The sequence below is a fragment of the Papaver somniferum genome, chromosome 1, assembly GCF_003573695.1.
Source record: "Papaver somniferum cultivar HN1 chromosome 1, ASM357369v1, whole genome shotgun sequence".
Taxonomy (NCBI): Eukaryota; Viridiplantae; Streptophyta; class Magnoliopsida; order Ranunculales; family Papaveraceae; genus Papaver; species Papaver somniferum.
In genome coordinates this window covers 197,506,482-197,524,153 of record NC_039358.1, presented here as the reverse complement: position 1 = coordinate 197,524,153, position 17,672 = coordinate 197,506,482, and the positions used below count along the sequence as shown (strand labels likewise).

The window sequence follows — 17,672 nt, the reverse complement described above, 5'->3', positions numbered from 1 at the left end:
GTTTCCTTCTGACTTCTGTGAATGGATTCTATCATTCTAGTGCGTCCAAAAACTACCAAGATACCTATATATCATGCTCTTATAACTGATGCCAAAAGCTTATAAAATAGAGCTTGTTTACCCGTATCATATCCATATCCATAATCACGGCAGAAAAATTGGCCATAAAGATGGTGACTGGTCTTTAACACAAAAACAAAAAAGTATCCGACCTATGAAAATTACCTGTTGCATGAAAAATACCACTTGTTCAGAAATGTCCTGTGTTTAATAATCTAACAATGTAAACCTGTTTGAAGAACACACAAAACAAAAAACAATAGAACCAATTTCAGTAACAGGTTTTGTGAGCAGAAGCATAGAACTGAAAGGTAAACTAGCACCCCAAATTGAAGTCTATCCAATCAACAATCTACGCAAGCAGAAATGACAACACCAACCGGCATAATGTTATACTCCCTAACAAAACATAAAACAGATCAGTGATCCCAACATTTCTGTTTGTTACCTCCAGACAACATACAATTCCAAGTAACTCTAGTTTTCTCAGGCATTTCATCAAACATTTTGTATGCAGATATACCACATCACTAGTTTACACATTAAACAAGAAATTTACTTCGAAAATTTTCCCTCAATACACCATTTTCATCATCTGTTACCCGATGAGACTGCAAAATCAAATACCCAACGAATCAATTCCTGAGGTAAACAAAAAATTTAATAAAAATCTACATCCTTACAGGCAGAATTGGATGTAAATGAAAAGAGATTAGATCATTTACCTTTCTAATATTGGATATAGATCCTAATAAACGAAATCTGCTCATCTGTAATCCCTAATTTAAACAGCTAGCAGAGATTCATCTGTATCGAGATCCTCTAGAAACTCTTCCATTCCAAGATAATGGAGAAATGGGCCTGGAAGAAAATGAAAATCACTCATAGAAACAACAATGATATATTCTTTTGATTGAGAAACTCTATGATAATATTTCTTGGAAGAGGAAGTTATTTACTCTGCATTTCTCTGTGGTGGTTTAGGGTGACATTTTTCTTTTGCTGGTAAAGTTGGGTGTAACACGACCGTTTTTTCGTTATTTTCCAGAATAACGGACTGACATTTTTATTTCCGAAATAACGGACAAGTACGATTTAAACGAGTCACAAAACGCAGCTGTTCCAGAATCCAGACTTCCAGTGTGTAAGTTTCTAAACCCGGAGCTCTATTTTGGAGACCGAGTTAGTAACTACTGCGGCTATGGCGATTCGTTCTTCTTCTTCTTCTTCTCTGTTGTCGAATCTCAGAAAATACCAATCAAAAACCCCATCCTTTCTCTCTTTTTCCAGAGCACCATTCTCTTCATCATCATCAGGATCTATATCACCAATAACCAATCATATGGAAGAAGAATCAGAGAATCAGGAAAATGATGATAATCTCAAAACCAGATTATTCAAACTCAGATTCCCTAAACGAAGTGCAACTACTGCTATTCAAAATTGGATTAACGAAGGAAATCAAGTCACACTTCCAGAATTACGTCAACTCGCTAAGGATCTCAACAAATCTCATCGATTCAAACATGCACTTGAGGTAATCAAATCACTCGCTCTCTCTCAAATTCTCATTTCCAATTTCAATTTTGACCTTGGTCTTTGTTCGTTGACTGCGGTCATGGATTTTTGATTGCTGCAGATATCGGAATGGATAGTTACTCATAAAGAATTTGAGTTATCGGACACTGATTACGCGACGAGGATTAATTTGATGACGAAAGTGTTTGGAGTTGATTCGGCTGAACGGTACTTTGAAGGGCTGCCTCAGGCTGCGAAAACTGGTGAGACTTATACTGCATTGCTGCATTCTTATGCTAGTGCGAAATTGACTGACCGAGCCGAGAGTTTTTTTGAGAAGATTCAGAGGGAGAATGTTTGTGTGAGTGCACTTGCGTATAATGAGATGATGACACTTTATGTATCGGTAGGGCAATTAGAGAAGGTTAGTTTGGTTATTGAGGAGATGAAGAGGCAGAATGTTTCGCGTGATCTTTATAGTTATAATCTGTGGATTAGTTCTTGTGCTGGTTGTATGGATATTGATAGTGTTAGGAGGATTCTTGATGAAATGAGTTGTGATTGTAACTCGAAAGAAGGGTGGGTACCGTATAGGCAACTTACGGAGATATATATCATTGTTAGTAATCTTGTGAATTCGGTGGATGAGAATTCATTAGTTGAGGCTGAAAGAAAGATAAGTCAAAGAGAATGGATAACATATGATTTCCTGATTATACTTTATACTGGTTTGAGATACAAAGAGAGAATTGATGCGATATGGAAGTCGTTGAAAATGACGGCTCAGAAAATGACAAGCAGAAACTATATGTGTGTTCTTTCTTCGTATGTGATGCTTGGGGAGTTTGAAGAAGCTGGTGGAGTACTTGACGAGTGGAAGGAATCTAAGTCTGTGGATTTTGATACGAAGCAATGTAGGAAGCTTGTGGATGCATTTGCAGGGGTTGGTTTAGTGGAGAAAGCCGAGTTACTTCGTACCCTTATGATACGGAAAGATTGCAACCCTGTAGAGGAGTCAGACTGAAGGTTATATTTGATTCAAGTGTTGAGGACTGGATTTCTTACAAGCGGTTTTATGTCATTTCAGTTAGACAAAATGAAAAGTAGTTGTTACTGTGGGTTCAGTTGCCATGGAACTAATAGGGTTTGGCATTATTAACTTTTCAATTCCTGTGCACCTTTACTTTCCTTGTTCATGGAACTAGTAGAAAATGAAATCACAAAATGAACTTAGTATTGCACTTTCGCTTTCTCGAATCAGTATATTACTATATTGGTCGTTCTTTCCATTTCTTGTATCAGCTGTCTCTTTTATACTCTAGTTTTTGCACTCAGTAAATGTCACAACTGTTGATGTTCATATGAAAAGATTATAGCCTTCTGATCTAGGCATTTTTGTACTGCCAATGACTTAAACTCTTTATTAAGTGAAAGAAAAACAATGGTCATGATTCAATGGCAACAAATCGAAGCTCTTCTGAAGGCAGCTTGTCAACTTCCTCTCCACACTTATGTGTCAGAAAAAGGAAAAGCAGCTTCTGAACCTCATTTGTTCCACCAGATGATGAAGCTATGTATCCACCGGCAATCCCGAGTGAGAACCCAATATGATATGGCAGATGAAGCAAATAGGATACCCTTAATGGTTCTCTTTTACAGTCTTTGTATGAGTGCATGTGCTAAGGTTACAGGTGCAGTGGTTACATCTGCAGAGAGGGTTTACGAGGAACTGACGAAATACAGAAATGTTGAAGTTGGCTGGAGTTCTCATTCCACCTTAGCCAACATCATCACAAGGTCAGTTCTTGTTGAGAAGACATTTGCACCTTTGGTATTTGTTCCTCATCATCCTTTAATCAAGCCGTCTTTCCTGGGCTTCAAGGAGGTCCACACAATTACTGGATTAACAGTTGCACTGAAACAGGTTTGCATAATGATCTGCCTCTTTTTTAGGTTTTGTTTTCCTTTTCTCACCCTTCTCACTTTGGTGGAAGAACATGCGTTTACGGTCGCCTGTATCTTCCAAATTTTAATGTTACTCTTTAAGATTCCTTCAAAAGGTAGATGCACACAAACACACACATTGGCATCTCCTGAAAAGCACTGTCCTGTAAAAAAATGACATTCGTTCTTTGTATTCATGTCTTACTCTACAGTTTTTACCAGCATTCGTTGATTAACCTGGTCAACAATTTTGGTTTATAATGTCAACCAACGTTCATTGATTTGCCATTGTCGGTCTCATGAGATTCACAAGACTAGATTTTCTGATTTACTCGATATGATTAAGTTTTTTCTTGGAGCTGTATAAGCAAAATTCGTGGAGATTAATTTTTTTCAGATCATATAATGCAGGCTACTAATCCTGAGCACAAGGCTTATCAAGAACAAGTTCTCAGAAACTGCTCGCAGTTTGACAAAGTAATGGTTTACACGGTTATATTCTGATGGAATTAGATACTGCTACCATGCTCTCTCTCTTGACATTCATTTTCTTATGTTGTGGCATGTGAACTCTTGAAGACCTTGAACGCGTCTGGATATGACCTTGTATCTGGTGAGTGGTGGTACTGAGAACCATTTAGTCTTGGTCAATCTGAAAAACAAGGTTAGTAGAAAAAAGTTCCACTTTAATTCCTCAAAATACAGAATGAGCATTACTATCTACTACCCTGTTCTGTGGCATATATTAAAGAATGAAAGTTTGTATTTTATGGTCATGTCTTGTCATTATGTGGCATGTCCAACAGCTCGCTTGAAGTAGATACTCATGAGTTTTATTGATGTTGAGAAAGTAATGGAATTGGTTCATATTGCTGCTAACAAGAGCACTGTTCCCAGGGATGTGTCTGCCATGGTTCCTGGTGGCATTCCAATGGGTAAACTTTTCCTTTAAATTTAGAGTACATGGTTCTGAATAATGACCTATAATTAGGTAAAATGTTAAAATCTGGCTCAATGAATTTCCTCGTCCTTTTTGTGATTTAGGATCCCCTGCTCTCACATCAAGGGGATTCCTTGAGGGAGTAGCAGAATTCTTTGGTGCTGCTGTGTCATTTAAAGTGAAAGCTGAATGCGAAAAAGGTTCCTAACTTTTACCTTCGTGTCTTAGATGTTGCGTGCTTCTCTATGTAGAGAGTTCTCCAACCACATGTGTGCGCCAAGTATACATGGTTTGTATTTCTATTTTTTTGACACTTTGTTTTGATAATTGTTTGCATTTCTAATAATATGTGACTGACATCTGTAGGTGCAAAATTGAAGGACTTTATGGCCGCAGTTGAAAACAGTCCTAGCATTCAGTCTGAAATAACATATCTCCGTCATGACGTTGAGGAGTACGCAAAGCAATACCCTACAATTGGGTTCTGCAAAACAACAGTGAGATACAAGCACTAAACTTCACTATTATGTGTAAGTTCTCGACTTTTTGTACCCTAACCTATCAGAGAAGTCTGCAGTTTCATAATTGTACTGCTTAAAGATGTATCTCTGATTGTATTCCTTGTACTTTGTAGTCTTATTAGACAATCCGTGATTTATCTCTGCTCTAATCTGTTTGGCGTCAATGCTTGAATAATGCAGTGGATAGCAGCAATCGGACATAAGGAGTGGACCAAAAACCAACTGGTAAGATTGGTCTTGCCTGATTACTGGAGTAAGGCACCCTGAGCCATCTCAAGGTAAGGTAGCATCCAAGTGTGGAGGCCATCGGGGGTAAGCCCCTAGGACAACATGGATGCTCATCCAAGCGTGGAGGCCAGTGGGGGTAAGCCCCATGGACGACATGGATGCTCGAGGATTGGCTCAGACCTGTGGCTAAGTTGTTTCCAAAGAAATCAGGCTTTCCAAGCCTTACCAATTGGCTGATATCATGTCCGATATCTTTTCCTTATAAACTAGAATTACAAACCTGGAACTACCGATGTGGGATTATTATTTTTGTTAATTTTGTCTAAAAAAGGAAAGAAAACAGTAAGGCTAGCAACATCAATTTAAATCGACGAAACTCAAAACAACAGAATCACGAAGCAACAGAATCAAATTGATCACGGTAAACGCCATCTTCACCAATTTTGTGATCGTCTCTCAGCCTCTGGCCTTAGTTAACCGATCTGATTTGCAAAATCCATTTTCAAAGATTCCAATTAATGAAATCAAAGACTAACTGATGGATTGATAGTTTGATACTGCAAATCAGATCGGTAGTGAGTTAAAATTACTGAGTCGCCCAAACTGGTTGCAGAAAAGGAGGCAGAAGAAGAAGATTAGGGTTTAACAACTTTAACTGTTGAGGTTTCCTCGGCGACCTTATAAATACCCAACGGGAAGTAATATTTCAGCCCCACAAAAAATGCGGTTTGTCCAAAATAAGAGTTTTGGAGATGACAAGGTCTGTTATTTTCTTGCCACATCAGAGTTTGTACGGAAGGGCAACTGCGGCAAGTTTAGCGGGTGACTTGCGGTTCCCAACATGTCAGTTGTTTTTGTTGGAGTATGTGGCTCGATAAACACCACATATGTATAGTTAGTATAGTCCCACATGGAATAAGAGGAGTACATGTGGCGCTTAATAAGTTTTGGCATCTCCTTACATAACACCGAGCCTTTTAGATTAAAACCCCACACCTGCTGCAACAGGTGGTCAAGTGAGGACAGTATCGGTGCTATGTGGTCGGGCCCAGAAGTAGGGTCTGGCGGTCCGTGAAGATCCTAACAACTTGTATCAGAACGTATGGTTGGGGCTACTGTCCGAACGGAGAAGTGGTTGTGTATGTCACCCGGTTTAGGGCGCAAGTGAAGTCAAACTCAAGGTAGAGCAGGCAAGGCTCAAAGTAGAGTTCGCGCTCAAGGTGGAGTTAGTGCCACACCCCATTGACTCAGGTGGAGCAGGATTCTATGGTGGGCAAGGTTGTGCTCAAGGTGGAGTTAGTGCTAGCCTTCCCATTAACTTAAGGTGGAGTAGGGTTGCAGGGCGCGTAGTGACAATAATCATGTTTGATTGGTAGCTATGCGGACGGTGATCATATGGTGGAGTATGATTGGATTGGTGAGGTGGTTTAATCTCGCCAAGGTGGAGATTGTTGGAGTATGTGGCTCGATAAACACCACATATGTATAGCTAGGATAGTCCCACATGGAATAGAAGGAGTACATGTGGCGCTTAGTAAGCTTTGGCATCTCCTTACATAGCACCGAAGCCTATTAGATTAAAACCCCACACCTGCTGCAACAGGTGATCAAGCGGGGACAGTATCGGTGCTATGTGGTCGGGCCCAAAAATAGGGTCTGGCGGTCCGTGAAGATCCTAACAATTTTGGGGCATTAGACTTGCGTCTTGTTGGTAAAGGAATCTACGGAGGAAATCCAGTACGGGCTGCACCTCATACCTGGACTATTACACTTGATTTCGAGTACGAAAACAACAAGTGCTAATCTATCTATCCTAGTCAGTAAGTTCGCGAATGATTCACGAATCATTCGCGATTTTTTCCGTATCACGAATTTTACCGTTTTGTTCGCGTACGTTTGCAACTCCGAATCCAAAACGCGTATTATGTGGCATTCCCGGATTATTCGCGAATCATTCACGAACTTTACGTATTCCGAATGATACGTTCGCTTAATTCGCCAGAAACTCTTTAGCTTTTACGTTTTCAAAGACCCTGTTTTTGGGGATTTACTGCCTCCCAAGCATACACGGCCCAATATTAGATGTTGTTGTAATTTTTATGAAACAAAAACGACAGAAGAGATTTGAAGGTGAAGGTGAGAGAGATCTAAAACTCGCTAACCAAGCATCTAAACCACTATACCACGTCCTCTTTGATGACTAATGTTGTATATATTATTAATATCATCATACTAAGTTTATTTTTTCTTTAAATAACTCACACATATGCATAAAAATTAGTTTATGACCTTATAAATACTAATTATTTATTATATATAGATACCGAATTTTCAGAGCCGAACTCACATTTATAAATCGAATTATATATCTACGTATGCCGTTCCGAATTACTGACGAATCAAATTCCGTTGATCGAATTTTGGACCGAATTTGGGTTCTACAAAACCATATAATACTTGTACGTTTGCCGAATCCCGAATTACTAACTAGGCTATCTACACATAATGAACAAATTGACGGAGAGATATAGAGAAACAAATAATATGACGTGACCGAGGCCTAGTGCCAAAGTGCAATCCAGTGAATTTGGACCTAATATGGTTTCTCTATGAGTCAGTAATTTTCACCATTGGGAAATGATAGTAAATGGCAAACCGAAGGAACACCAGGGTATTTAGACAAGTTAGCTGCTGCCTGCTGGGATATGGTGTTATTTTGTCTTCGAATTCGTAGCAGAACTTATATAGCCATGCACAATAGCGTCTCGGTATTTTTAGCTTTTCTGATTATACCACTTTTTACCTCCCTAGCTACGGCTCAAAAGGTTTTGGTCTAGTTGAAATCGAGTGCACGATGTATATGCATGAATTCTATTTTTTGACCAGGTTGCATCTGGATGCATAGTGCATATTCTTGAAGGAAATTGGTTGTGGCTAGGTTGTATCTGGGTGCATAATGTATTTTATTATTTTTTTTATAGTAGTAAATAAATGTTGGCCCGGTGCACCTGGGTGCATAATGTATAATCAACCTGGTTTAATTTTTCTTTTTCATATTTCATATCAACAATGGATCTTGTTCTGTAGAGATTTTCGATGCCTTTCCAAAAATATAAATTTTTATTAAAATTGGACTTATATTTTGGAAGTTAAGACATATCTCGTGATTAATTTTATGTTGGAGTGAGAAAATAAATAGGAGATAGAAAAGGATATGATAAATAGTAAAGTTTAAAGTTAAGAGTACATATGACTAATTTTTCTTATGTCTTTCTCACCCGGACCTATATTTTACAAGTTTATTGCCCCCACATTTTATGGGTTATGGTCATATTACCCATTTTACGCTTAAAAATACCATGAAATTACCACATCTTTTTTCCTTTTAAAATAGAATGATTTTTTGGGACCATGGTATTTTTGGGGGGACCATGGTCCTATTAGGCCACCTACCCTACAATGTTAAGGGATGTCCTAAAATCAGATGAGATTACTAATTTGGCCCTTACCCTAATTAAATTAACCCTAACCTAATAACTACATGTAACTTAATCAAAAAGAAAAACCTAAATATAATCCTAATCTAACCTATCCGCACAACAACAAAAAAAAAGTTTTGAGGAACTGTTCTCCTCTTTTTCTTTCCTCTTCCCCCATTTCAACATCATCTTCATCGATTAATCGTCGATTCATAAAATTTTCGTCGTCGATTAATCAATCGACTATAAGAATGGTTCTTCGAAAGAAAACCAATATATTCCCAGGAACAGGTCCCCCATTAGGACATCTAGCAAATCAGCCAAGTGATTTTGAGATTCATAAAGAAGTGGAAGAGCCAAGTGAATCCATAAACCAATATAATAGACGCAGTAAGAAGCCTGATTCTGCCATGGGACCGATTCGCAGGTATTTTCCAACAAACCCATACTTTTAATTTGATTTTGATTCGTTTAATTGAATAGAAATCATCAAAATAGGGTTCGAATGGGAGTTACAGTAAGTTGTTCGGTTAGGACGAATTTCTAGAAAACCCTAGTTTTTTAACCGAACTTCCTGAAAGGAAGAACACGAAGAACAATTCGGTTTTATAGGATTCAAAACCGGGTCAGCGAACTGCCAGTTCGGTTAGTTCACAAAAAAACCTAAAACATTTTTCTAACCGAACTTCACCAGTTTTGCAACAATTCTTTTTCCACTTGTAACCGAACTGTGCAATTTTTCCCGCTATTTTGAGTTTTTGTGTAACCGAACTGAGCTATCTTGTTCGCTTGGTTCGCATAATATTCTAAAACTATTTAGTAACCGAACTTTACCAAAAAAAAACAAATTTCAATATAACCGAACTATGCTATTTTGCCCTATATGTTGAGTTTCAATTTAACCGAACTTGTCCAACTATGTTGTGTTGCATACATTTGGAGTTCGGTTTATTCGCAAAAAACCTTGACAAACCGAACTCTTCACTATTAGTTACCAATGTTGAGTTCGGTTTATTCGCAAAAAACCTTGACAAACCGAACACTTCAGTATTTGCATACATGTGGAGTTCGGTTTGATCGCAAAAAACCTTGACAAACGAAACTATTTACTATTAGTGACCAATGTTGAGTTCGGTTTATTCGCAAAAAAACTTGACAAATCGAACTCTTCAGTATTTGCACACATGTGGAGTTCGGTGTGTTCGCAAAAAACCTATTCAAACCGAACCTTACGTTGAGAACCCTTATGTTGCATCTGATTTAGTCAATCATTTATCGGTTAAGCTAATATATTTTGTTTTCTTGATTAGAGGAAAACAACCTTTACTGGAAGATCTGAGAACTCCCACGCCCCGAGGCAAAGTACATTGTGGTGCCGGTAAGCATGAAACCAAAAATGCTAAGTATGGAGGTGGGTCATTACCGGGTGTTGTCATCCAAGATGGTGTCAATAGAGATAATGTTGACAACGTAAGCCAACAAATTAATGAAGAGATTGTGGAAGAGATGGGCAGTCAAAAACATAATCAAAGTGGAGAAGATGAACCAGTTCAAGGAGGAGGAAATGAGGGTGGCGATTATGAGGGTGAAAAATATGAGGAAGATGGAGACAAGGATGATGATGGATCAGAGGAGGACTCGGATGAAGATGAAGAAGAAGAAAAACAAGCAGACACAGTGGTAAAGAGACCTAGAAAGACGCCTAAAAAGCCGTGTGCTAGATATTCATACATTCCTCATAAGGATTTGTGTTTGCCGCCAAAGAATACAACATATGGTACTCCAAGAGATGGCGGGGAGGTATTGATGGGCTACAAAAACTCATGGGCTGCCAAGATCTTTGCGACAAAGGTATGGTTCAATCTTAACCATCAAGATTTAGATTTCTCAGTCATTTTATTATATTTTGACATATATTGTTCTTTTCTATATATATTAGTATATAAGATATGATGTTATTCTTTTAGGATCATAAAATGTTGTTCGTGTTTATAAAAAGTCAAAAGAACAAGGTATGGAATATATAAAAGGAGTGTGATGAGGTCCGCTTGCGGTATTTGATTGTGTACTATGGAACGGGATACAACATGCGCACCAAAAATTTGATGATATCATTGTTACTGCATTTGCCGAGAGGGCTTATCCAGAAACTGATACCTTTCATCTACCTTTTGGTGAGATGGCAATAACTACGGATGATTGTTTAAGAATCACAGCCCTACCAATTACAGGAACAAGTGTTCGATATGGCTACGATCCCTCGATGAGTTATGAAGTTCTTGAAAAACTAGTCGAAAGGTGTCTAGGATGGAGGGATAAAAAGGCACAATGTGAGTTTATGCGAGCTAACAAAGAGCCTAAGGAAGGTGATGAGTATAATGAGTTTGAGGAAGACCGCACGTACATGAAGAAGTTGAAAAAGATCAAGCTCAAAACCTTGTTTGATGAGTTTTCAGGGATGAAATATTTGGTTGCTCAAGGAAAGCTGGTGATGACAGAGGAGAAGACTAAGCACCATGTGACTGCTTATTTGTTATATCAACTTGGAACCATCTTCTTCCCTGACACTTCAGGACACGTGGTAAATGCTCATTACCTCCAGCTATTGGAACCCTTGGATGAGGTGAAAAACTACTCTTGGGGCATTCCGGTTCTTTCATTCGTTCAAGTGGAACTCAGAAAAGCTTCGAGGCTTGGGAGTCTATATTTTGGAGGCTTATACACCCTTGTTCAGGTACCCTGCTAAATTATCGTTTGTGTGTTTGAATATATAAGTGAATGAATGTGTATTGTTACTAATCATATTGAGAATGTATTATTTTTTGCCTCTTCTCGTAGGTTTGGGTGTACGACCACTTCCCTAAACTGCAATTGTCTCATGCTCGCACTCCTTGGCCTTATGGGAAGCCCACAGCTGGTAAATATGAATTTTTGAACTCACAGGAAAATAATAAGGAAAAAAAGGTGTTGGAGTTGAAGGAGACATTGGATAAGTTAACAGTGGAAGATGTGGTTTTCCATCCTTACAACATTGCATCAGATGAAGACGAGGAGGATGTTGATGTTATTAATTTCTCACCTGTTGCGGGTTATAATGGACCATTGTTTCATCCTGGGGGTTGTACAATGTATAATCCTCGAAGAGTACTTAGACAACTTTCTTGTGTCCAAAGTGTCCCACAAGTGGAAAACTTCAACTTCAAGGTAAAGAAGGTCAGAACTAAGAACAGCGAGAAGAATTTCATCCCCAAATATGATCCTGATCCATCAGTGGACAACTGGAAGAACTTTGGGGATTATCTTGTTCCAGTCGAAGAGTTACAAGATTCGTTTGATGAGCCAAATGCCGCTGACGATGGATATATGGAATGGTATGAACATTTTTCTCATCCTCGTGTAATAAACAGTGTCCAACAAGCCCGTGTTGACAAAGAAAAAGCGACGACAATGGAGAAAGAGGCTCAGAAGATTATGAAGCATACCCCTATGTGTGGTGATGAGGCCTTGATCTTGTGGAATTCGGCGGTAAGATATTTCCTCTTACTTTTGTTTTTCAAAATGTTATAGAGTATTGAAAAATGATAGTTACTTATGTTTTTGATGAGAAAAGGTGAAGGCAAGTGCTAAATTGTTGAAGAAAATGATGGCAAAAATCCGGAGTGGAGAGTCGATGGACACTCGAGAACAAACAGACCTCTACAACTAAATAACTAATGTTTTTAATCCCAACCTTGTCGATACAAGCCAGGTTGATCCAAGCCAGACCATGCCGTTGAAGAGGAGTCGCCGAGAAGGGGAAGGTTCAAGTCGGATGGTTCAACAACAAAGCAATGGATATGACACTCCTAGTGACGAAGGACGACCTAAAGCTCCTAAACGAAGAGTAGAAAAGTTTCTCGTAGTAGTCGTGGTAAATGAGTGATTACAACAATTAGTACTTTGTTTTCTTATGTTTGGAAGACTTTTTTATTGCGGATTTGGTAGTTTGTTTCCTTATGTTTGGAAGACTTTTGTTTTGCGGATTTGGTAGTTTGTTTTCTTATGTTTGCTTCCAACATTTAGTTATATGGATTACTAAATGAATTTCATAATTTGGTTTTTAATTTGTGTTTTAAGGGATTAGTTTGGCTATTTGACTCATATGTGTTTCGTTAAATTCAAATTTTTAAGAAATTATTAGTTAGTTTGGATATTTGACTCATATGTGTTCCATCAAACTCAAATTTTTAAAGAAATTATTAGGAAGTTTGGTTAGTTGATTAAATTTGGTAAACAACTGAACTTGATAAAAAACAAGTTCGGTTGTTTCGCAGATTTAATCAACTAACCGAACTCATTAACAACAAATTTCAAAAATTACAGTGTAATGTTCGGTTACCTGGTATTATTTCGCAGGTAACCGAACACTGTTTTTCGGTTACCTGCGAAATAATACCAGGTAACCGAACTATGGAGCTCAAAAATCAATGAAACTTTTTCTAAGTTCGGTTACCTGCAAAATAATACCAGGTAACCGAACATTATACTGTAACTTTTGAAATATTGTTGTTGCTTAGTTCGGTTAGTTGACCAAATATGTGAAACAACCGAACTTTTAGACTGCCCTGTTCGGTTTTGTCTATGCATTTCCTATGTAACCGAACTCTGTATTTTGAAATTTGAATGACACAAATTTCAAGTAACGGCTATTTTTCTTGCCGTTATACACCTCTTTGGTTATAAATATGTGTCTAATAGTTAACAATTTGTCTCAAAATCTTCTAAAAATAGCAGCTAATAGTGCTAAATTTACTATAGATGAAGATCTCTCTCTTTGCAGAAATTACAAACTATACTATCCAAAGAGGGTTGAAGAACGAAGAATGAATGGTATTATGAGTCAAAGTTATTGGGGGGAAAATTCATGAGCAATTTTGCTCCGACACAGGAAACCCTCATAACCGTGATCATATAGCTTTGTTACTTCGATTTGATAAGATTAAAGAGAGAGTTGTGGCTTTGTTTCGTATTTTGCTCCGACACAGGAATTTATGGCTTTGTTTCGGATTGTAAGGCGGTATCGACTTAGGGGTGAAACAGGCGAGGAAATTCTTTTAACAGCAAAAAATGAATGGCGAAGATGGAAGGCAAAGAATTTCAAATATGAAGATCATTTTCGCATCCTTGTGCACTTTTTCGTAACACGTTTCGGATATTAAATGTTATGCAATTTTAGCTTCAGTATCACCCACAACTTTTGTTTGTCATTTTGGTGTTGTATTTTAATTAATTATTGAACTTTTAAGTACCCGAATTAGTGAAAATGCTTTGTCCATAAGAAGTTCGGTTTGTTCGTTATTCTGCGGGATCAACCGACCTACTAGTTCGGTAGTATCTCAAATATATGTATGCCACCGAACTATCTGTTCGGTTACCACCATAAATTTGATAGGTAACCGAACCTATCACTGTAAACCAAGAGTGACTTTTTGTATAAAAACAAATTATGCAAACACATTATAATACACCCAAATTCCAAAAAACACAATCTTTAATTCTTATGATGATGTTCAAAGCATACATATTCTAGCTAAGGGTACATTTAATCATCCCCAAGGGAAGTTGAACCTTCGTGTATAATTTTATCTGATTCCTCCAAAGCTTTCCACATCTCCATGTTATGTTCATACATAATGCACCAACCCAACATTGTGTCGGGGTTAAATCCATTCCAATAAGAGCATCTGCATATCGGAGGCAATGGAAAATTGTCTTCTAACCGAAGGCCTATAAAATGGTTGTGGTTAACGAGCGCAATCACCACTCTCCTACGTCTAAGTTTCTCGACACATATGGTTGTTTTGGAAGTGTATGTGAAACTAGCACCTTTTGAGAAATAGTGAACCACACCATTGAATGCGTCGGCGATTAAGTGCCCGCATATCGGCATGGCCATCCAATGATCACTTGGGATTGGATGGGCCCCGTGGAGACGCATTTGAAACCTAACAAATTGAATATTGAGACTAGCATCACCATCGGGCAACACTGTCTTGTAAAATTCCGGTTTCTCCTTTAGCTTCATCAACATCCTTTGACGGACATAAGTGATTTGATTATCATCATATAGCTTGACACCTTGAGTGAAAGGCCCTATTTGTTGTACGACTACATGGAAACTGCAATTACCATCCGAAGAGACGTCATGGGTGGATATGACGTAATCTCTAATGTAAGGAGGTAGCTCTTCCAAGTACCTTTTATCATCAAGAGGTGGTGTATAAATTGGAGTCTTTGGATTCACGTCTCGTTAACTTGGTTGGCTCGGTTCTGACGGAGTAGGTTGAGAGTGTAACTTCGGTCTTTTTTTCTTCATATCCCGTTCACTTGACTCGCCTTTTTCAATAAATTTCCTTCCCCTTTTCTTAGAATCTTCTTGGTACTTCGCCACGGTATACTCATGCCCCGAAGGATCTCTGGTAAAAGGAGTACTTTCACTTTTCCTTTTAGCCAACACCTTTGCATATTCTCTAACTTGTTTTTTTGTTTCTTTGGTTTTTGGCCTACCTTTTCCCTTGCCGTTATCCGGTTCTTGCACATTCTCCGAAGTATGCGGAAAAACGATTGTCCGTATGTCATCCCAAAAGATTTTCCTTTGGAGTTTGTTCATGTTCCGGTACATTTCGATAACCGCTCTTCCCATTTCATTATCACCAAACTCTTCACCGACATCGCCCTTTGGAAGAGGGACAAAACTTAATTGTTGCCAATGTGGGTCAATATCTCTTAAAGAGATTATGCGATGTTCATACTTATCTATCATGTGGCGACAAGGGAGTCCCACAGACTTCATCATGTTGCAAACACACACCTCGTACGGCTTGGTTCCCCACATGTCAATCAAATTCACCTCAATCATTAACCTCTTGATGCAAGAATGTGAAACATTATAGTGGAGTCCCTTAAACAACGGAAGGTCCACCATTTTCTTGATGTTACCACCTTTGTCTACAATCTTTATGTACTTCATTATGTGGCTTTTTTGGAACTTCTCTTTAATTCTCTCAATATCGCGTTTGAAGTAACTCTCCATTGCGTTAAACACAACCACAAAATTATCGACACATCCAAAGAGATTTTTCTTCAACCGGTGGTGAGCCGATTCTACCAAACTTGTCGCTTGATTCCCAAAGTGTTTATAGTTGTTGGTAAAAGCATAAACGAAGCGCTCTTTATGCGGTTCCAACCATTGCTCCACCACATACGTTATTATATCCTCCGGATATTCGGGGCTAGACCAATGTTCTATAAATTCGGCAAGATTTAGATAATACTCTTCTTCGGTGAGAGACCAAGTCAATGCCTCCCATTCCCCGGAGAAGGCAACCCATTTAACGTGATTTATGGCGTATTGTTTATCGAATTCCTCTTTTGCATCCGCTTGTTCATCTTCCGGTAGCTTACTAATCTCTTCCAATCCTTTCCTCTTAGGTGGACAAAGTTGAGGCTTGCACCTATTCATCACATTGCACCATATATGAAATGTACAAAGAATATTATGTGATAATGGGAAGACTTTCTCTATTGCGTTCATCAATGCTACGTCATTGTCCGTCACGATAACCATGGGGATATCATCATCTCGGTAGATCGCCTTCACTTGTTGTAGCGCCCAAGTGTAACTTGGTTCTTGCTCGTCCTTTAGAAAACAAAAAGCAACGGTAAACGGTGACTTCGTCGACGTACGACCAACAATGTTCAACAATGGCATCTTGTATTTGTTTGTCTTGTAAGTGCAATCCATTATAAGAACTTCATGGAATGATTAAGCCAATTGAACACTCTTCGGATGGGAAATGAAGAGATGAGTTATTTTTTCTTCCGGACCTACCTTCTTTTGAACCGCGTAGCCTTTCTCTTGAGCCAAAAAAAATAATTTTTGCGTTACTTTTCTATCCTTCCATTCATTCCTTTTAATCGTCTCAATTGCATTGTAAATGGTGTACAAAGATGATACGTTACCCATACCCGGGTTATCTTGCTTTAATAAGCGAAGCATTGTGGAAGGTGGAATACACAATTTCCTATACTCGGCTATTTTTTCCATTTATCGAGGATGGAGCCTTGCGGCAATTGCATGCCCTTCAAGATCATATGGACGAGGGTGGTTATGACGACCTACCACCTTATCCATAGCTAGAAACCATTTCGTCGTTAATTTGCTCTTGCTAAATACTAGCTTGAACGGACGTTTGATTTTCTTTGAGCACGTTGTGTTCTTCCTCGTCGTCTTTCCTTTATACTCATAACCCTTCCTCTTGTGACTAACATCGGGATCTTCACTTCTCTGACAAACCATTTCAAAACGAGTGTTGCTTTCTTTTCCATTCAAAACCAAGACGCAATTGAGTCTCTTGGCATGTTCTCTAGCCCAATTATTCGCATCAATAGGTAAGTCAAATACCAACTCATTCGCATAGTGATGAGATGTATCTTCGAACAACATACCAATCGGAGAAGGTTGATCATGCATTGGTATAGGTTGGGATTCCATCTACAAGAAATGTAACAACATCGATGCAATCACAAATAAGTTCGGTCACATAATAATTTTATCGGAAAAACCGAACTCATTGTTCGGTTGGTTAAGCAAGTTGCAAAGCAACCGAACAAATAAAAGGAACAGAGTTCGGTAACATGCAAATTTTATCGCAACAATCGAACTAATAAAAGGAACAAATTTCGGTTACTTTGTATTTTATGTAGATAACCGAACTAGATACTGGAGCTTCAGATTTTTTTTGTTTGTTAAGTTCGATTGGTTATGCTATTAGGTTCAAGTTTGCGAAACAACCGAACTTATTAAACATAGTTCGGTTAGATAGTTGGTACATGCAGTTTGCGAACCAACCGAACTGTATACACTTAGTTAAACTTTATTTTTACGTAACGTTCGGTTACTTGCGAACCAACCGAACATAACACTGCATCTCAGAACTTCCA

The 17,672-nt window shown here is 38.4% G+C and overlaps 2 protein-coding genes across 4 annotated transcripts; both read left to right on the top strand.

Moving 5' to 3' along the window:
• Positions 1-1,200: 1,200 nt before the first annotated feature.
• Positions 1,201-2,819, top strand: LOC113311358 (pentatricopeptide repeat-containing protein At5g09450, mitochondrial-like). Its single transcript, XM_026560202.1, has 2 exons — positions 1,201-1,597; positions 1,700-2,819. Exons 1-2 carry the CDS (start codon positions 1,262-1,264, stop codon positions 2,600-2,602), a joined length of 1,239 nt encoding a protein of 412 aa, XP_026415987.1. The 5' UTR covers positions 1,201-1,261; the 3' UTR covers positions 2,603-2,819.
• A 157-nt stretch (positions 2,820-2,976) lies between these two features.
• On the top strand, positions 2,977-4,970 carry LOC113311367 (serine hydroxymethyltransferase-like). 3 transcript variants are annotated; one of them, XR_003341585.1, is made up of 5 exons: positions 2,977-3,502; positions 3,934-3,999; positions 4,102-4,186; positions 4,691-4,751; positions 4,829-4,970. XR_003341585.1 is itself a non-coding variant. In XM_026560213.1 (4 exons), the coding sequence occupies exons 1-3, from the start codon at positions 3,020-3,022 to the stop codon at positions 4,150-4,152; spliced, it is 600 nt and encodes a 199-aa protein (XP_026415998.1). In that variant the 5' UTR covers positions 2,977-3,019; the 3' UTR covers positions 4,153-4,186; positions 4,329-4,352. The 3 variants fall into 3 exon arrangements, 2 of the variants coding, with proteins under 2 accessions (XP_026415998.1, XP_026415993.1); XM_026560213.1 differs by lacking the exons at positions 4,691-4,751; positions 4,829-4,970 and adding an exon at positions 4,329-4,352; XM_026560208.1 differs by lacking the exons at positions 4,691-4,751; positions 4,829-4,970 and having other exon boundaries at positions 4,102-4,351.
• The last annotated feature ends 12,702 nt before the right edge of the window (positions 4,971-17,672 follow it).